The sequence below is a fragment of the Exophiala mesophila genome (assembly GCF_000836275.1).
Source record: "Exophiala mesophila strain CBS 40295 unplaced genomic scaffold supercont1.4, whole genome shotgun sequence".
In the NCBI taxonomy this organism is placed as follows: Eukaryota; Fungi; Ascomycota; class Eurotiomycetes; order Chaetothyriales; family Herpotrichiellaceae; genus Exophiala; species Exophiala mesophila.
The window spans coordinates 414887-434114 of record NW_015622507.1 but is presented as its reverse complement, the minus strand read 5'-3'; the positions used below and the strand labels follow the sequence as shown (position 1 = coordinate 434114).

At 51.0% G+C, this 19228-nt stretch overlaps 7 protein-coding genes across 7 annotated transcripts; 2 read left to right on the top strand and 5 right to left on the bottom strand.

Annotated features, from left to right (window-relative positions):
- Nucleotides 1-63: 63 nt before the first annotated feature.
- PV10_05414 (uncharacterized protein) lies at nucleotides 64-1760 on the top strand. The gene has a single exon (XM_016370086.1). The coding sequence runs from the start codon at nucleotides 361-363 to the stop codon at nucleotides 1561-1563; it is 1203 nt and encodes a 400-aa protein (XP_016222379.1). The 5' UTR covers nucleotides 64-360; the 3' UTR covers nucleotides 1564-1760.
- Nucleotides 1761-1791: 31 nt separating this feature from the next.
- PV10_05413 (uncharacterized protein) lies at nucleotides 1792-4089 on the bottom strand. Its single transcript, XM_016370085.1, has 2 exons — nucleotides 3890-4089; nucleotides 1792-3834 (listed from the first exon to the last, which is right to left on the bottom strand). Exon 2 carries the CDS (start codon nucleotides 3495-3497, stop codon nucleotides 1986-1988), a length of 1512 nt encoding a protein of 503 aa, XP_016222378.1. The 5' UTR covers nucleotides 3498-3834; nucleotides 3890-4089; the 3' UTR covers nucleotides 1792-1985.
- On the bottom strand, nucleotides 4074-6091 carry PV10_05412 (uncharacterized protein). The gene has a single exon (XM_016370084.1). The coding sequence runs from the start codon at nucleotides 5775-5777 to the stop codon at nucleotides 4269-4271; it is 1509 nt and encodes a 502-aa protein (XP_016222377.1). The 5' UTR covers nucleotides 5778-6091; the 3' UTR covers nucleotides 4074-4268.
- A 2143-nt stretch (nucleotides 6092-8234) lies between these two features.
- On the bottom strand, nucleotides 8235-10488 carry PV10_05411 (uncharacterized protein). The gene has a single exon (XM_016370083.1). The coding sequence runs from the start codon at nucleotides 10101-10103 to the stop codon at nucleotides 8637-8639; it is 1467 nt and encodes a 488-aa protein (XP_016222376.1). The 5' UTR covers nucleotides 10104-10488; the 3' UTR covers nucleotides 8235-8636.
- Nucleotides 10489-11728: 1240 nt separating this feature from the next.
- PV10_05410 (uncharacterized protein) lies at nucleotides 11729-13341 on the bottom strand. The gene is made up of 4 exons (XM_016370082.1): nucleotides 12938-13341; nucleotides 12591-12879; nucleotides 12340-12540; nucleotides 11729-12279 (listed from the first exon to the last, which is right to left on the bottom strand). Exons 1-4 carry the CDS (start codon nucleotides 13117-13119, stop codon nucleotides 11977-11979), a joined length of 975 nt encoding a protein of 324 aa, XP_016222375.1. The 5' UTR covers nucleotides 13120-13341; the 3' UTR covers nucleotides 11729-11976.
- A 1255-nt stretch (nucleotides 13342-14596) lies between these two features.
- On the top strand, nucleotides 14597-15909 carry PV10_05409 (uncharacterized protein). Its single transcript, XM_016370081.1, has 2 exons — nucleotides 14597-15030; nucleotides 15083-15909. Exons 1-2 carry the CDS (start codon nucleotides 14881-14883, stop codon nucleotides 15746-15748), a joined length of 816 nt encoding a protein of 271 aa, XP_016222374.1. The 5' UTR covers nucleotides 14597-14880; the 3' UTR covers nucleotides 15749-15909.
- Nucleotides 15888-18490, bottom strand: PV10_05408 (uncharacterized protein). The gene is made up of 4 exons (XM_016370080.1): nucleotides 17846-18490; nucleotides 17612-17785; nucleotides 17439-17561; nucleotides 15888-17387 (listed from the first exon to the last, which is right to left on the bottom strand). Exons 1-4 carry the CDS (start codon nucleotides 17981-17983, stop codon nucleotides 16887-16889), a joined length of 936 nt encoding a protein of 311 aa, XP_016222373.1. The 5' UTR covers nucleotides 17984-18490; the 3' UTR covers nucleotides 15888-16886.
- Nucleotides 18491-19228: the final 738 nt, after the last annotated feature.

Below are 19228 nucleotides of genomic sequence, written 5' to 3'. Positions count from 1 at the left end.
GCGGAAAAGGGGTTTATAAGCCCTCTGATACCGTCCTATTTTTGCCATGTCGCACTGTACAACCCCATCTTGGACACTGTTGACCCTAGTACCCTATCTAGGCCTACCAAGAACAAAAGATATGGACTTCTCAAGTTTTGTTCTTGGCTGATGATCAAGTCTTGGGGCTTGTCAATCCCGAACGTTTTATGTCCGGTCAGCTGATATATCTACCAACGAGACCAGATCAAGAATTCTGCAAAAACGAACAGGAGTGCATGATGCTATCCTAATAATTACCAGCCGAAGATTGAAGTCTACCATCATCAGGACTCCCCTTCAAAATCCAAACCTGCAACAACAAGATTCTGGCTTTAGGGAATGATGCTCACCACTCTCTTGTGCTTGCTGGCCTCGGTACTTCGATCATCGTGCTTGGAACTCCTCACAACAGAGACTCGCTGGTCCCAAAGATGGGTTGGCCACAACACTGAAACGTCGATACCATCAGATCCTTTCGGCTCCGTGGTTGGGCCACTCATGACCCATGACTTCCCTGACCCTGGTGTAATTTACGTGGACGGGGTCATGTACGGCTTCGCAACCACCAATAAGGAACCGGACCCGCGAGCCTTGATTCGGGTGCAGATGGCTAAATCGACTGACAACGAGACCTGGACGTTCCTAGACCACGTCGACGCCTTGCCACGGATTGGGTCCTGGCAAACCGGCAAACATGTATGGGCTCCTGATGTAATCCGCCTCCCCAACAAGACCTTTGTACTGTATTACACAGACGAACTCCGCTCCAGTCTAGGGCACCACTGCATCGGGGCAGCCACCTCAGAATCAGTGCTAGGCCCGTACAAGCCTCTAGATGAGCCCATCGCGTGTCCCGACCCCAGGACGACGGGCGGGGCCATCGATCCAGACGGGTTTCTCGACCCCAGTACCAACAAACGATATATTGTGTACAAGATCGACGGCAACTCGCTCGGACGTGGGGGAGCATGCAACAATATGCCTCCAACGCGGCAGACGCCGATCATGTTGCAAGAAGTATCGGCCGAGGATGGAGTGACACTGATTGATGCGCCGACCCTAATTCTCGATAGGGACGAGCTAGATGGCCCACTGATCGAAGCACCCGTTCTGGCCGTCTCTATTCAAGACAAGCAGCGGGTGTATTTCCTCCTGTACTCGGCTAACTGCTTCACCACGCCATTGTACAACGTCGCATATGCAACGGCGACCGACATACGTGGGCCGTACGTCAAGATGGGTCGACCCATGCTGGTAACAGGCGATGCGGGCCTCATCGGGCCCGGCGGGCTGGATTTGCTGGCGGATTCCCACATGATTGTCTTTCATGGCCATCTTCCCAGCAGCAGGGGCAACAGCGAAAGCGGCGTCGCCGGTGCTGTCGCTGGTCATGGCCACAGTGACAGTGATGACCACGATCAGCAAATGCTCCACGTAATGCCTCGACAGCACACGGCCCGAGTTCCTGGTGGGATGCCCGTGCGAGCCATGTGGCGTGCAAATCTCAGCTTTCGAGGGAGGGAGATCAGCCTTGCTGCCTGATTGACCAGAGTTAACGCTTCACATACGCTCCACAAAGACCCATGAGTTTCGGCCATGTGATCTATGTGCATTGGATTAATGATTTACGATCGACGTGTATCTCGGGCCTTGGGCCGTGGTGGTGCCCCTGGTAGGCGAGTAGATACATGCATGACTAATGGTTACATATCTTGAGAATATAATGCTACAGATCTGCCAATACAGACAAGCTTTTCAAATCTAAACCCGGGAAAAAGAACATGATTCGATGAATCCAAGTGGTCGAATTAGCAGGGACCCTTATTGGATCATGACTCTTAATGATATCTTCTGTGGATCGTATACAATCTACAATCATGAATCTGTGTCTGTCCTCACTGCGTAGACTCGTCGCATCAAAAGTCCACCCGCTTCGTCATTCTCGCCATTTGGCTGTCCGCAACTCAACGGGCTGCCTCGGCCCAGCGAATCCATCGCTTGATCACCTCATTCACACTCTTCAAGCCATCTCGAGAAGCGTCGATTTCGAACCATTCTCGATGCTCGCGGCCACAGGCCTGACATTCAGGCTTAATCACCCTCTTCTCAGCTAGCTCCAGGTGAACCAATCTTTCGACTCGATGCACGTGAGGCACTTTGCGCCCCACGATCATATCATTAGATGTGGACAATTGGTGTGCTTTAGGGCTTGATGGCGTGTTGGGGTAATACCGAATCAGTGTGATCTCCTGACCACACTGCTTGCTCCACTGGGACATACGGCGGTGAACGTTGGCAGCACGTCCGATCTTGAGTAGGATTGTTCGCCGTGTCGTCAATTCGTGTTCATCTGGTCCGCTCCTTGGAGATGGTCGATAAACCGTGTTGAGTGTACGGCGAACCGATGCATATCGTTGAAGGGTTTGGTCGGCTGCTTGCGCACGGGCGGACTTCAAAGAGGGATAGAGACCACCGTACTCGTTTCCGCCTCTGTAATCCTCGTCGTCGTCAAGAAGAGAAGATGCGGTCTCATCATCGGGTTTTGCAGAGCCCGATTCAGGCGTGAGCCAGAAAATATAAATGTAACCTGCTTCGTCAGCCGTAGATATTGGGCGAGAAAGTTCGGTTAAGAGGAGAGAAGTGGTTTGGGGCGACAAGGTTGATGGGATGTATGATAGCAAACTGCGAGTTTGAGTTTTGACTGGCGAAGCGTCCTGTTCTTCGATTTTTGTCGGTCGTGATGGTGATGTAGACTGTTGCGGTTGAGTGGATAGATATTGTGGTCGAGGCGTTACACGGGAAGGTTGGATGCCGGCACCATGATTTGGACGGTGATTTGGACCTGTACTGTGAAGATCACCGACAAATCTGCTCTTGGGCACCCTTGCTGGTCTGTCATCGTCGCTGTCACTGTCGGCTCGCAGGCAACAAGACCAAGAGAACTTCATGTTAGACCGAGGTGGTCGGCTAGGAATTCTTGATTTCGGTGGGGGGTTTACCAAGTCAGTCGGTACAGACATGAGTGGGCTTTGTAGGTGGTTCCACCCCTTAGGAAGAGAGTCTCTGCGCGTGATGGCATGCTCACTGGAGGCTTTCTGAGCTCGCGGCTTCCTCCTCCTACGAGGCTGGGCGACATTGTCATCGATCTCCAGGACACCGACCCTCTCCAACAAAGTGTCAATACTTGACTTTTCTTTCAACGGGTGTAGGGTTGTCTGTTTGCGGCCCTGAGCGAGCAGCTGGACGGCCTGATCTTTATGATGGTGACAGAAGAAAGCAGCGGCATGTTCCTCCTGAAGAACCGTAAGGACGCCGGAACCTCTGACGGGAGAAGGGTTTGGCGATGGCTGAGGGGAAGCGGCTAGGGATTTTCTGCATGGTCGACCAGTGGTGGTGATGCCTCTGCATGTGGTTGCCGGGTTTTTGGAATCCGACCGAGGGAGTAGAGATTCGGGAGTTCGAGCACTGAACGACATGCTCGAGAGGGTAGATATGATATGCCTGTGCGGTTTTCTTGGTGTTGATAGAATGAGAGATGAGTTTTGCTGCTTCCGCGTACACTGTAAGAGATTACTTAAAGATAACAGAGCGAAGGGCACTTGAGATTAGCAGAATTCGAGGTGCTGGCCAACAGACGGCCGCGAGCTCACCAGCGTCACTGTTGACGATTGATATCATGAAGGAATCGTGAAGAAGCAACGGATTTTGGGCCACGGAGAGACGCAAACAGCAGAGAGGCAGGGCAATCTAGGCATCATGAGCAAGCGGAGACAAGCAAGTGAGGTTCTGCCCAAGGGCTTGCCTATGAGTGACCTGTTGCATCTCAGCATGATTGGAAGAAGAAGTGGTGGTGGTTGACTGTACTTACTCCGTAGTGGGTTGACAGGTCGAGTGTGGCTGGGAAATAGGCATCAAGTGGCTGGAGTCACTACGACTACTTACTTACGACTATGACCGCGACTGCCGAGGCCGAGGCGGTATTAGTCGTTTTCTCCACCAACGGCGGCAGGGGCGGCCCGGAATCCACCATCAAACGGGCATTGCTTCACGCTGGGATATCTCGTCTCGAGGTCACTGTCAGCGATTGCGTGTGGCTGATTGACGTGTCACATCAGCTGGGAAGGTAATGGTGCAATGCACAGATGTAGGCTTTGGTAATGTACAGTATTGATGCGTATGCTCTTTCGTTAGTGAATAAACATATTCATGGCGCTATAATCCGCTCAGGTGCTCTGCTTGAAAGTGCCTCATGTTAATCTGAGGCCACTCAAAAAGTCCAAGGCTTCGTCCTGAGCACTTTCCAGCTGTCCAATGCGACGCTTGAGTGCAATAGATTCCATCTTCATAACACCCACCACGTCCCATGCCTCGGATGCACTCAGCCCATGGCAGTTGGGGCATTCCTCGTTGAACGGAGAACATGAGGAATTGTGGGTTGGACTAGCGATCGAGGTATCTTGAGAAGCCGCAGCTGATAATGCTTCTGAGAAGACACTGACGACAGAGCTCACTTCAGATGCCGCTTCAGACTCTGCAGACATGGACGAGTCTGACAGCCGGCTCCTTCGGTACCGAGATCGTGGAGTTGGGTCCAAATGGTGCGAGCTGGCATCATCTGGCACCATCCTCACGGTCCGTTGATGGCAGTCAACCGTCTGTCTGGGAGCTCTCTGTGCGGCAAGTTGGGCTGTCAGTTCTGTGATGAGTCTTTCCTGAGCGGCTGCCTTCTCCGCCATGTCCTCTAGCTGCAGTCTTAAATGTTCGTTCCTTGTACTGGCTGCTTCCAACTCGTCCGACAGTGCAACTTTACTCGAGGATAATTGTTTTAGCGCTTTGGATTGGTCAATATGCGCCATTTGAAAGCGACGCAGAGATCCTTCTGCGTTGAGTTGTAAATTTTTGAACGTGGCAGGAGAGAACTCGTCAGGATATCCATGGGGAAATAGTGCCTCCCGGATATCGAGCTGTCCCAGCTCGTCCTGGTCTGTGGGATCTGGGGAGGGTAAAGAAACGGTGGATTTCCGGAAAAAGCTGAAGCGAGAGGTACTGTTTGACGGAGAACCAATCACACTGGATCTCTTCTGAGGCCGTTTGGTGAGATTGTCCACCAAGTCATGGCCGCTGGAGAAGAGGTTATCCATGATGCTAGACTCAGCTATTGGGTCTAGTTTCTCCTTGTTGGGGGAAGGAACCAAAGAGATGGTTAGAGGTTCGGATGTACCGTCAAACCAGCTGGCGAGTTTGCTAGCTGCGGTTGATGATAGTTTTTTGGAGGGTGGCGCTTGTTCTGGCGGAGGTACGGGTGAAGGTACGGGTGAAGGTACGGGTGACTGGTGATACAATGTGTCGGGATCCGATAATCGTTCGGGAGATAGGGATCGAGTGCTATGAGGGCGGAAGAATGGGAGAAATGTCGAGGACAGCGATGGAGAATGTGATTGAGTGTGGGTGAATAATGGAGGAAGGTCTGTGGCAGTTCTGGATCGCTGGTGGTAGGATCGAGTTGGTGCAGGAGGAGGAAGAGACAAGACAGAAAACTCAGAGAACTCAGAAGACATGCTTGGTTGTGTACTCAGAGCAGGATGGCCCTGTGCAGAATGGGCCATGTGGTGTGCCATGTGGGATGACGCAAAGTGGTGACAGGTAGAGTTGGCGATAGACGGCGGGAGGACGGCGACGATCAGGTTAGACTTGTCTGTTGGGCCCTGAACTGCGGTGCGGTGGTGGGTGCTCAGTGGCTCGGGGGCGATCTGCATCCACAGTAGTGGCTGACGACTCGCACTGGCTTGTCAAGTGGCTCTCAAGGAAGATTGGTGCTGGACCAGCGATGTCCAAGTTTTTTCTGATTGACGAATGGCAGCTCTTGTTCTCACAGACTCGAGACAGAGTGAGCAGAGACACTGGAGTTAGAACTGAGGGGATGTTCTTAGGCAAGTCCAGAGGAGTGTCTGGCTGTTACCCCGTCTTGCCTGCTCTGGTAAAGGTCAACGAGAAGACCAGGTAAGCCAAAAGTTCGACCAAAAAGGTGTCGTAGATGTCCGAGTTTTCGGTAAGCTATGGTCGATAGGAAACGAACAAGCAAGCGAACCGTGCATGCATCAAAGGCTGGTCTTGTATTAAATGTGTACTCCGTAGACAAACGCTGACTCGACGTGGAGGCAGATCTGATGAAATCAACGTGGTTGGAAACCCAAAACTTGGTGGGGGGAGGGGACGAGGGCTGTAGCTCTCTAGGTTTAGGCGCCACACGAGGCTGGCAAAGTATGCTGTCGGTGGTGACACTCGGCCTCTTGACCCACTTACTGGACACGCCAGGCTACTATCAAGCGTACAATAATAGGCGAGTTGGTACCTACAGGCTACCACTGCTCCAAGCGTGTTTCAGGACCAGCAACCTCTGCGCCAAGGGAATTCCACGATAAGGTCGTCGTTGTAGATAGGCTTGGACAGATCAACGATTAAAAAATCTTCTCGAAGGAGGTGAGATTGTGACAAAGAAACAGCATCTGTACAATCTTTATATGTTGCCCTGGTATATGCACCCTACCTAGAGTCTTCAATCTTCAACGACAGGATGCTGCACACACTTTTGTAGCACCTCTCACTTGTTATCGAGGTAGGTAGCCAACCTCAATATTTCGATGTCTCCCGATTCGACTCCTCAGGAAACACATCATCCAGGTACTTGAGTAAGGAAACTTGGGCCATGTTGGCACTGACACTGAGCCCCAACTTCTCGGTCATGTCGGGAGACAATGACTTCTTCAAGTCATCATCCATCTTCGCAGTCCAGTTAACTTGTTGTCGGAGGAAGGGCACGGTATAGTACCCAAACAGCAATGCTCGGTCTTTGTCCTTGGTCACGTTGGCTCCTGAGGTGTGCCACACTCGGCCGTTCATTAGGACTATACTGCCTCTCTTGGCCTCAAATGGTCGAAGTAAATCTCGGGCGTTCTTAGGGATATCTGATCTCCGCTGCCACTTGTCGCTGCCAGGGATGAACAACGTCGCCCCGTTCTCATGGTACAGGTCATCCAGGCACCAGATGACATTCAATGCCCATGTGTTGTTCCACGGCTCTGGCATCACCAGACTCTGGTCGCTATGCAACGCCATACTCTTGCTCCCCGGTCGAGCAATGTTGGCCGTAAAGTTGGAGATGAGGTAGTTGTCTCCCAAGACACCCTCTACCATCTCTGTCGCCACTGGATGTTGAATCAAGTCCCGGAAGATCTTGTCCAGCGCCATCAAATAGAAGACCCGGATGTTGGACGAGTTGGGGTCCAGCACCGGCATAAATGTGTCATCCCCTGCTTCCTGGAATTTCTTCGCCGCTTTCCACACACTGCTGTGCACCATGTCCGTCTCCTCCGGTGATAGAACGTCTGGGATGACTGCCCATCCTTCTCGCTCTAAATGTTCTTTGGCTGCGGCAATGACTGATGCATCTGTCCGGGATTTGAATGGATTCTCGCCTGCCACTCCGATTGATCCCATCCTCGCTCTCTTGGTCTCGATCTGACAATCAATCGACGATATCCTTGGAGCCTGCAATATCCCACTTGATAGTTACCAGGAATTAGAGAAGCTCAGGCAACACCAAGGTCAAGATCGCTTTTAATCTATCATGAATGATTCGGCCGACGGGGTTAGAATAGCTGAGACTGTGAGATATAGGCCTGCGGGCCCCCTCGGCCCTCTTTCACACCCTTTATACTTGGTCCATTCTCACATCCCTCGCTGATCCCCACCTGTCACCGCACCCACTACTGGACCCAGACACAATCTACCTAGCGTTGGAGACGACACGAGTCAGGAAATCGGCGCAAGGATGGCCTTCTGCGACCATCGCTTCGCTGTCACTGGCATCAGATCGACAGCCAAAGGTATATTCCCCGCACTGCTGCCAAAGCTTACCCCAGATGTCCATGTACAAAGGCTTCATTCTGTTTGGATGCCTACGGAATGACCTTCTTGGTCCTCGGCCGAGCCGTAGACTGTATGACTTTGAACTTGGAGTCCTGGGTCATGAGTCAAACATATATGACTAATTCTTCACTTGTAATTTCCTGTGTCATTGTCCACATTCGTCAGGTGATGTCGTTGGGATCTCCCTCGAGTCGGGATTCTCGACTCGGTCCCTCAATGTGCAACTTCTATCCATTGTCTCCCATCTCTCGTCAGATACAGTATCATGGGTTGATGATCGATATTCCATTTCAAAGGGCTTCGTCAATCTCTAATGGGAAATCCAGCCTGACATAATCTCTTCAAGCCCTTTGGGTCTTTCTATTTTTCCATCACTCGACTAAATCCCCCATGCAGGTTCGCAGTGACAAGAAGGCTGACATATTGACCATAATCATGCCATGGCACAACTGACACTGGATTGACCCCCGGCTCCTCTCAAAAGCCGGTTCCCAGACCCACTACCTCTGTGGTATTTCACCCATCCATCACCTGGATTCTCCCAGGATGGCCAACTTGCAAACTTTTCACCCTTCGCTCCTCGGCTCCGTCGCTCTGTGTCAAAGGAAACTCCTGTACAATAATTCCTCCTATCACCCAGAACGCTTTTCGTGTTGCCAAGCACGCTCGAAGGAGAATCTTCGACCTCAAATTCGGCCTGGCATATCACCCCCCCACGCGCTCCCAAAGTTCATACTGTTCTTGATCTTCAGCATTGGCGCCTCTTCATCATTCCCCTCCGCTGGCTCTTCAGGTTGTTTTGCATTGGACGATGACTCGGGACTTGTATCTGATAGTAACGAATCTTTTCTAGAGCGTCGCGCTGCAGCCACGGACAACTTGGCATCCACAATCTCAAGAAATGTATTGGACGCTTCAGATCTGGCTGCAGCATCAAGCATGAGCGGACCGGTAAGGGCGGGGTCATCGTCTGTGTCATGTACGTCGTCGTTTTGCAGGTCTGTTTCTTCCGACTCTTCGGGAATGGTTGGTGGAGCGCCGTTGTTGTGATCTACGGCTTCCGAGGTAAAGGAAAAATATGAGTCGGAATTCTCAGACGGCCGAAGTGGCGGTCTTCTCGTAGGTACAGGAGCTGCGGGCTTTTCCTGTCTGGGTGTCACCCTCTCCGAGCTGGCCGAACTTGTCGAAATGGTCCCATTAAATGCCATTGGCGTGTGACCAGCGTGTCGCTTCAATTTCTCGTCCAAGGGAGATAAAAGGCCCTTGAAGTCAACCTGCAAAAGTCCAGCCGCTGTAGCGCTGGGTCGAGCCGAGGGCGACTGGAGAGGCGAATGGATTAAAGGGCTGGTTACTTTGTTGAAGGATGAGGTCAGAGCAGACGACTTGAGCGTGATGCCGTCGAGAGAACTGTCTAGTTGCTCAATGGGGACCGGCACGCTCTCTACTGGAGAGACTTCCTTGGCCAGTGGATCCATTGGTTCGTTTTCCGAAATGCTTGGAAGATGATTGATATCCAGGTCATCATCGTTCGAGAACACCCTGGTCACTGGAGGTGTAAACTCGGGCCCTTTCCACACGGGCAGGGATGTCAGGTTTCCGGATTCAGCCAAAATGGACCCCTTATTGGTGCCATTTGAAGGAGCATTGAAGGTTGGAAACTGTGATCTCAGTGACTGTTGGCCTGTCCCATAAGAGTCGTTACTAGACCGCCGCTTTGGATCTCTGGCCCTTTTTACACTCATTTCCAACTCTGTAATGCGTGCCTTGAGTGCGGTTCGTTCTATTTCCCAGGCCTTGCGCTCGCTGTCGTGTGCCTCTCTTAGTTGAGTATTCCATCTCCTACACTGATCCATGTACAAGGTGATGTCCACCCCTGGCTTCGGGTTTTGAATTGTGAAGAGGTGTTTGGGAACTGCACTCGCCGAAGGGACTTGCGTTAGTAGCGGAACGGTTGTCGTCGCAATCGAGTGCCGGCCTTGGCTAGGCATGGAGGAAGGGTGCGAGAAGCGAACGGTCTTAGAGGTTCCATCGCCACCGGCATCGTCAGGAAGAGAGGGAGTCGCTGCTCGCTGGTTTAGAGGAGAGAAGTTATCCAAGTCTTTTTCGAGAGCAGGAGTTGGGTCGAATGCATGAGTTGGGGAATCTGGAGCCATGAGCGAGATGGGATCTCAATGGGAGATGAAATCGAGCCCGCCCGATTCCAAAATCGATTGCGCCGAGGTAGAAAATGGCTGCGATAGAATAGTCAGGTTGGGAAAGTAGGCATGGACAAATCCAACGCAGAGATAGCAGGGTCTCAAGACCGTCGTGGCTGACAAGGCGCGTGATCGTATGTGTTGTCAAATTGGTTCGGGCAAAAAGGCTGACCTCGGCTCGTGTGTGGAAAGTTGAAATGAATGGATACGATGATGCAAAACAACCAGATTAGAAGCAATGAAACGCTGCAGAATGTGAGGACATGAGCAGTGAGATGTGATGAGGAGCAAATTGAAATATGACCAGTTGGAAGGAGAAGGAGGGAATCTCGGTAGAGGTGCGCAACAATGGGTGGTGGTTGCCAGATTTCCGTGTGGGTTGCAAGTTCGGTCCAACAAATTGTCTTTAGTTAGTTACCTAGGCACACGGGGAGCAAGGGAACCAGGCCATAGAATGACATTGGCATCGAGGATTTCCGATAGGGGTGTCTTTGCAATGGCTGAATGGTTCGTGGCGCCTGCTCGCTGGACACTGCCTTGACAGGCACAAACGCCTTTTAGCAGAAGACGGTGCGTCCTGGCCGCCGCTAGGCACCCGCCGCCCATAGCCACCCTATGACCACCCATGACACCCCATGACGTTGCTACCCGCGAGTCCGTGATTCCCTTTTTCCCGACCGTGTCGAAATTTTCCCTACATGAGGATTTGGTGCTATTTTTGTCAGCCATGGTTCATGTGTAGGCCCTTTGGAGCATTCCAAATAATGGAGAAAACTCTGATTTGCAACATAACACCCGTATTATTCTCATCAGTGTTGCGCGCATTTGAATCATCGCAAAATCGATGCTAATCCATCGTGCCAAGTCAAAAGCCACCCGTGCCTTTTAACTCTGCCCAGGAGTTTTGATGAGGCTTTGCCTGCCACCAACAACGTCAGTTCTGACTTCTAAGCGTGCTGTAGCTCGAAGGGCATCTCCACCAACCTAGCCTTGAATTCCACTAGCTTCGACAGTTGATCGATGCTTCGACCCCAGCTTCCTAGTTCCTGGATTACCGATTTATCAGTATGGCGTGGCACGAGGGCAGAAAAGCAATTCCCAGGGCACTATCTCGGTGAATTTCTTACCCTGTCACCTCATGGTGAAACAATTCTGTTATCATCGAACCACGTTACCCTGTCTTGTAGGACATCAATGTGCACGTGCTATCTGTTCTCATCCACCCTCGTCAAAGGGTTGAATGCCGTTCTCCGGGCGTTAGACACGGCGGATCCCGTTGTCATCATGGAGTTTTCACATGGTCCTTGAGATTTGTTGAAATGTATTTGCCAAGTCGACTGTGGTGTCTTCACATGCACGGCATTCTCTTGCTGGTGTTAAGGAATGTGGAGAGCTACGAGCGCCAGCTGGAGTGACATGGCGACGGATGAAATTCGGGCAATCCTTACCAGTGACTGACATTGGCTTCAGACATCCACCAAGGCCATCCTTCGAGCGTTGAAGCGTTAAGCACTTTGGTTGTCTCGTCATGTTGGGGAATCTCCTCGGGCAACTCTCGACAAGTAAAATACAAAACCAATGTTGGCAGGTGCAAAATATGGAGATGCGAACGCTAGGTTCAAATAATATTAAGGTGTTGCTAGACGCAGCCAGCTAGGCATAATAGATATATGTTGGTCCAGGCCGTGTCATAACCTTAGTTGACTTGTCTGATATTTCAGGTCCGGCCATCCATCAAAGATTGGAAACAGCAATGAAGCCTTCCCAGATTTAATTGAATGCCCCTCTAAAAGAATACCAGAGTGTTGGGAGACTCGCTGTAGCCAGTAAATTAGGCGGTGGCGACCTCCTCGGTGGTACCGTTGGTACCGTTCTCAATGTTCTCAGCTCCGTCTTCCTTGCCAGGGCTGTCAATGGCAACTTTGACGGCAATCTCCCGACCTTCAATCTGCTTTCCGTTCATCTCGTTGACGGCCTTTTGTTGCAATTCCTCGGAACCGAGTGTGACAAAGCCAAAGCCACGACCTTTGCGGGGTTCGTTGCGTGCTTGAAGCTTCTTGACCATGAAGCGAGGAATAGGGCGTAGAGCGATCTTGGCAGAGCTGGGCTCGTAAGCGGCAAAGAGTTCCTTGAGCTATACACATTGTTAGTTTGTCATACTTACGCCGAGTGGAGGGGACCGAGAATTGCTTGCCTTTTCTTCGCTGAGGTCATATGGAAGGTTGGCCACCATGACCTTGGTGGTGGATGGAATGCCGTCTTCAGGAGGGCCACGTTGCTTGGGAGGACGAGGAGCACGAGCCTTTGCATCGGTTTCGGTGGTAGCTTTGTTGGCGTCCGCGGTGACATCGGTCAATGGCAAAGGATTTTCCGAGATGTCAGTGACGGGGCCATCCTAACAAATTAGAACAGGACATTCATTGGAATCAGATGTTCAGATCTTACAGTTGCTCTTGCACCTCCCCGAGCACGCCCACCACGGCCACGGCCACGCCCACCACGGCCACGTCCAGCTGTCTTCTTGGAGTCGCCGTCGGTGCCGTCAGCTGCAGCCTCGGTGGTAGCAGTCTGCTCAGGCTTGCGAGCAAGTTGAACCGAGACCTTGCGCTCTAGGATGTCTTGCCCAGAAAGGTTTGCAATCGCCTTTTCGGCCTCTTCAGCAGTCTTTAGATCAACGAATGCATAACCAACGGGGCGATTGGTGCGAGGGTTGACGGGGATGGATGTTGACTCGCTGTAGAGAAGGCATGGTCAGCCCGTTGATGGAGGTAAATTTTGGGTGGCAAACTTACACGTCGTAGCCTGAAAAGAACTGCTTGAGTTCCGCCTCAGTTGTCGCGTAAGCGAGATTCCCGATGTACAATCGACGACCTTCTGCAGCAGATGCCAGGACTGCCTCATTGTTGGCATTGGACGCTTCGGTCAAGCTGGCATTTTTAAGGTTATCGGCAAGATTGTCGACGGCAGTAGACATTGTCGCTGAGGCACAAGTATGTTTGGACGTTAGAGGAATGATGGACTTGTGGATGGAAGTGACTCAGGAAGCTAAAAGGCTGCCTTGGGAATGTAGATTGGTTGAGGGGTGTGAAGGGTAGCTGAGTGCCCTAGATTCAAGTGAAATTGAAGATGAGCACGGGTTGTGGTCAGAAGAAGGATGGATGGTTGATGGAAACAAAGAGAGAGAGAGGATTCCAAGGGGTTTCGCAGGCGAGAAAATAATTATAATTTAGCAGGCGACGGTTTTTGGCAGTCGCGAGTGGAGGTTAGCGTGGTTGCTAACCACCGACTCACAGACTCACAGACTCGCAGACTCACGACTCACGACTCACAGACTTTGGGTGACAAGCCACCAAGTACCTAAGGTAGTGAAGGCATTCATGCCGTCTGACTGCACTGCTGCCTTGAAGCCTGGTCTCGAGTGGCCTAAGTGAAGTGGTAGTCTAGCCGACCACACAAGGTTATATTTGGCCACTGCAGCTTTCTAGAGGAATGAGATATATCAACAAGTTGTTTCACTCATCAAAATTGATCGCTTGATTTCTTGGATGTTGTGCATCAGTTTAGAGACGCCGGTGCTGGCCAGTTGCATGTTTGCTGCAAGATCCAAAGCTTACAGTTGCGCAAAGCAAACGTTGGCTCATTCCTGACTTTGCCTTTTGCAGCTTAGAAACACATGCAACCTGGAGTGCCAGGAAGCGTGCCTGAATGCCACAGACATGGACGGATTAGGTCATGTGACTGTTCAGTCTTTGCCTTATTACTCATAGACCTCAGCTTCTCCCAGCGACCCTAGGTGGCTAGGTGAGTGTTATACTAAGCCCGAGGCGCCTGTCGTCAGGATCAAATCATGTGGGCGTGGCCCGCTTGGTGGTACCTTAGTGGTAGACTCTATGTGCACAGATGTTCAAGATTGTCCATCTGGCAGGTGCGGCACGGAACGTTCATATCACCCTCCGATCATCCACATCGTGAGATAGTGGTATCTACCTATCTACATGTATGACCTGCTGGTTCCCCTGTAGCATAGTATGAGAGTTTGACTATGGCCTCGCTTCCTTCAACTTGTGAGTATATCACAGAAATACCAGGCATGTAGAACAAGGGATATAATAAGTATCGCCATTCACCCTCATACTTTTCAGTTGGTTGGAAAATGTGCGTGAGATGACACTCTTTTTCTCTACTGGATTCTGCCTTGATCCATTAGCACTTGACAAATTGTTGTCGCAGTAAACAGCCATCTTCGACGATATCCCACCCTTCTCAGACATATCAGTGGTGCCAGCCTAGGTACTTAGTGGAGTTCGGGGGGCCTACCGAGGATTTTTGGACCCCGCAAGCCACAATACAAGTAGTCAGTGGTCACGAGCTGCCAACAACCAGCTGCGTCAGGAGGCTGAGCAAACGGATCTGGCGCGTCTCGACACCATAAGGCTTACTGCACTTTCATATTGTTATTCACACCTCTTTCATTCGTTCAGCTTTCTGCTTTTCATTCTCCTAGATACCCTCATGGTGGCTCTTAGCGTCTATTCCGTTGTATACTGCCAATCTCTCTTTCCTTCCCCCTAGACACCGACGACACCGTTTTGTTTCTCCTTTACGAAACCTCCGACCTAGTACTGTTTCATATGCGAGGGAAAGGCTGCGAAGCCTCACAACGGTGACCCTCACATCCGAAAGCCGACTTCAGCTTTTGCACCCTCAGCATCCTCTCTTCTTCCTCACCATCGCCATGCGTCTACAATTGGACCAATTTGGCAAACTCAAAAATCACATCCACGCTGGTCAGGCCGTAGTTTTATTCCTGGCCTGGGTTCTTACAATCGCTGTGTTGACTCGAGACGGTCGCAGCGATGGAAGAGTTGGGTGGTACTTCGGGTTGGTGGGTGGTGGTGGATCTACAAGCATTGACACCTCGACTGACACAACTTTAGTGCTTCTTGACGATCCCGATCCTAGTATACCTCGTAATGGTACCCATGTGGTCTCGAGCACGCAAATTTGCCAACGTGTACGCTTTTGCAACCTTGGATAGCCTCAGCATCGTGCTGTGGCTTAGTGCATGGGCGGCAGTAGCATCATATGTCAACCAGGGGAAAGGTAATGGTGACAACACGGATGAAAGTGGTTGTGATAATTTTGAGTTTGGAAGTCCCAGCCGATGCAGACTCAGCGAGGCCATCATCGCCTTCGGCGTCATTGAGATGCTCCTTTTTGGTGCCACGGCTTTCATCTCCTTCCGAGCAGTCATGACCTACAAGCGGACTGGCATGATGCCCAACACGAGGCAAACAGAAGGATATCCCAGCGACTTTTCTGCACAGAGTCAGGCCGCATTTTCCAGTAACATGCATGATGATGTCGAAGATGGCACAGACAATGACTGTCGGCCAGACTATGGCCAGAAACCCTCAGTCGAGGACGAATATGCCCCCATTGTCCAGAACGATCATAATGACATTGCGCATATGCCGGCCCAGCAGCCTCAGAGTCCACTCAATTCGTCAGGGTTAGGGATTCAATCTTACAATTCCGCCTATGACTCGTCCTACGGTCGACAGGAGGATGGGTTCTTGACGATGCCTGAGCCCAAACGATAACCAATACCTATGAAGTTTTGTTGCGAATATGTTATGCTTGAATTGGAGTTGACGCTCAATGGGAACATGGGACTAGTTTTGCAGTATACCCACTTCAGTTTACATGCTTTGTATCTTTAGAGAAACATTAGATTTGGCGATTCCTTGTCTGGATTCTTGTCCTTTTAGCTAGTGATACTGATGGTCGTCGCAGAGATGCACTACTAAGAGCATAAAATGTTGCTTGAGAATGCTCGAGGGTCAACAGTGAATTCTCTTGCTTTTCGGTCGACTAAGGAGAAACATCCCTCTGTTGACTCAATAGGTCGTTGTACACATCGCTTTAGACATGGAGAAGGCTTGCATATACAAAGAAGGAACTCTGATTTGTTATGAGCCGCAGGCATGCGTATCTTGACATTTCCATCTGTCTATCTCCCATTCCCCTTCACAGCTCACATCCAACGCAGGTTGGGAAAGGAAAGAAGAAAAGATCGTCCCTATCGTCGTTTCACTCAAGAAAACACACATGTGCAAATTGGTCCTTCCCCTCTGCGATTCCTCAATATCGTGAACTTTTTGGCATAACGTTGTGACAAAGCTTGCCAATTCGCCATGGATGCGTAAACGTACACTGAAGGTATCCTATCAGACATTGGAGACCGAATATCGAAAATTTAAGAAATTCCCGCGAGGTTCTGTCTGTACCTTCAACAAGCTTGAAAAGAGATGAGCAACTGTGCCGATTTCGCCCTGCGTATCAAGTCTGCTGTCCACCTGGGTATTGCGCCTCGACGCCTGTACAATGGTGAACGCGATCGTCCGTACTCCAAAAAGGACATCCGTAGTATCCCGACAGCTCTGTGAACTTGAACGTGGTCTGAGTTTCCCCTCGAAAGTTGTCACTCAAATCCTGCGTGTTCATGGAGCAAGCTGCTCCAATCGAAATACGGCTCGCAGCCGATTGGGTGACGATATCCCTGATGCAATTCGACCAGTCGCCTTCCAATGACCCCAAGAGTAATGGTAATGTGCAATAAAGAAATGGATTGTTCGTAATAGGTCATTAATAACATGACAAGGAGTGGTATCGTGAACCGACCCTGCACATGGGAGCGATGTCTCGACACCAGTATTGTTGGTGTAGACTCAGGTGGTCCTATAACAGGATCAAATAGTTGCTAGGTGCGATACCGGTTTCGCCATTCTCTTTCTTTGCTTGCCACCACCGACCACTCACGTCTGACACTTCGAGGATCTCGTGTTTACTGAAGCTGATTTCGTTGGCATCATCAGGGTTTGCCTCGTAACTGTAGATGGCCTTCGCTTTGTAAGGGTATTCAGCTGGTTGTGTTGCTTCAGGGGCTGGGGCGGGTGTGCTTGCGAGGTTGGTCATTCGTTGGGTGGAAGCCCGCACTGTTGAGCCTGCAGGTCCGCCAGGATAGCCAGATACTGGAGATGAGGTCTCGAAGCCGTTGAGCTGTGCTGAGGTGTACATCTGGGGAGGTTGAGCGGCTGTGGCATCAGGTCGGTTATAAACATTGCTCATATTCTGCACTGGGCCACGGAAGTCGTTTGACTCTTTGTTTAGTGCAAAGTGATCGATGAAGACGCGGACAGGCGCAGCAGGAGTAGATCCAAAGTAGAATATCCAAATAATCTGAAACAATTAGTACGTTGATTTTCGGTCTGGACAAGTTCATGCGCTTACTGCGACGATGGAAAGTAAAATGTGCCCTGCAGCGGCGGCCTCCATGGAACCTTGAGGTTGATAGACGAGGTAATTCACGGAGGAAGTGGTCATGACCATGCCGGCGGCAAGATAACCAACAATCTAGACGCGTGTTAGCCATGTTGAGAATACGATCAGAAAATAGCGCTTACCGCAACATGGTAGACAGCTGTAGTTCCGGTTGCAAAGACATAGGTGATGCCTACAATGCAGCACAGCATAAAGACAACGGCCCACCAGGCATATTTGGGGAAGCCTTGTTCACCCTCGGGCACAGGTTGAACTTGAGCGACAATCGAGGAGATGAAGGTGATCAACCATGCAAGCTGTTTGGTGGTTAGCATAATTTTATCGCAGAGGCAAGCAGGAGTTCAGTAACGACGCACCAAGCTGATTGAAATGGTCGCCAGCGCAAAAGGATCCCCAATGATATTTCCAAACTCGAACCTCCCGCCTCTGCGGTATTCGGCCATAGTGTTGTATTTCTTCAGAGAGGGGGAATGTAGGGATCCGTAGTTGGGCATGAAGGGATCGAGGAGCGGGCGATGGTAAAGAATATGTCAAGAGAGTGTATTGGAGGTAATCGGCGACTTGTACCTTCGGCGGATAAGAGGAATGGAGAGATGGCGAAGGAGTGTGAGACAAAAGGTCTTTGCACGAGGGTTTCTTGAGGTTGGTTGGGAGTTGGACCGGGCTTTTGGGAGGCTGTGCTCTTTGGTTGGGTGAGGGTTCTCGATTTGCCGGTCGAGGCGAAGGCAGGGGAAATCCAAGTATAGGAGTCGACAACAAGGCCGGATTGTATGGACTCTGTGAATGAAGGCGAATAGAGATTGAAACAAAGAAAGGTGAAAGAAAGATGGAGCCTGAACGAATGTGGGAGGATGTGGTGGTAGGAGTGGTGATGACGGTAGTTGATGGGCTGTGCGGTGGTGGAAAAGAAAGAATGTGAAGGGTCAGAGGGTCAAGACGGTCAGGGCTCAGGAGATGAGAGGGTTGATCAGAGGAGTAGAATCAGAAGTGCAGAGTCGAGGTGGAAAGGTTGGCAGAGATTTGCCTTCAGACAAGAGCCCGCAGGCTCGATCTTGGAGTCTCAGCAGTGTAGCAGCGCCTACTCCGTACACTTCACCCCCAGGACCAAGGGATTACCGATGGGTGCTTGTGGGTGGTCGAGGGGTGAAGAACGGGAAGAAACATGGGTTTGCCGACTGGGGCGAGTACCGTTGTCCTCAATGACTTGCTACTAGCCAGGCTCTAACCAGGCCATGCCAAATCCAGGCACCGGGCGCCGAACAAGCTCTGAGAAAGGAGCCGCCTCGGCCTTTCAGGAGCCCCAACGCGCCCCAGGGCCCTGGAAGGCCCCTCGGCCGTTCAAGACCCATGCAACACGTTTCAAATTAGGGTGTGCCCAATGTCGATCTTCCTTCTACCACGCCTCTGGTCAAACTTTACCCTCACAGGTTGACTGGTCATGCTGGTTTATGTTAGACCAGACAATTTCAACTGCGAAATTTCGACTTCCATCAAATCCGACCACCAGGTCAAAGTGACCGACATCGCTTGAAATCTTGCAGGATTGCCTCTTTGTACATGTACACATTTTGACATGTCATGTAATAATCAATGCCACTTATCATTCCCCTTAGTAACCTGGGGAGGTACCTCGGAGTCGAATCCGTCTCACCAGGCCACGCGCTTGGATTATGGCTTGTGTCACGTAGCGGCTACAAAGCATTCCGTGCTAGGTGTGCTTACTCGTATTGATTCGAAAC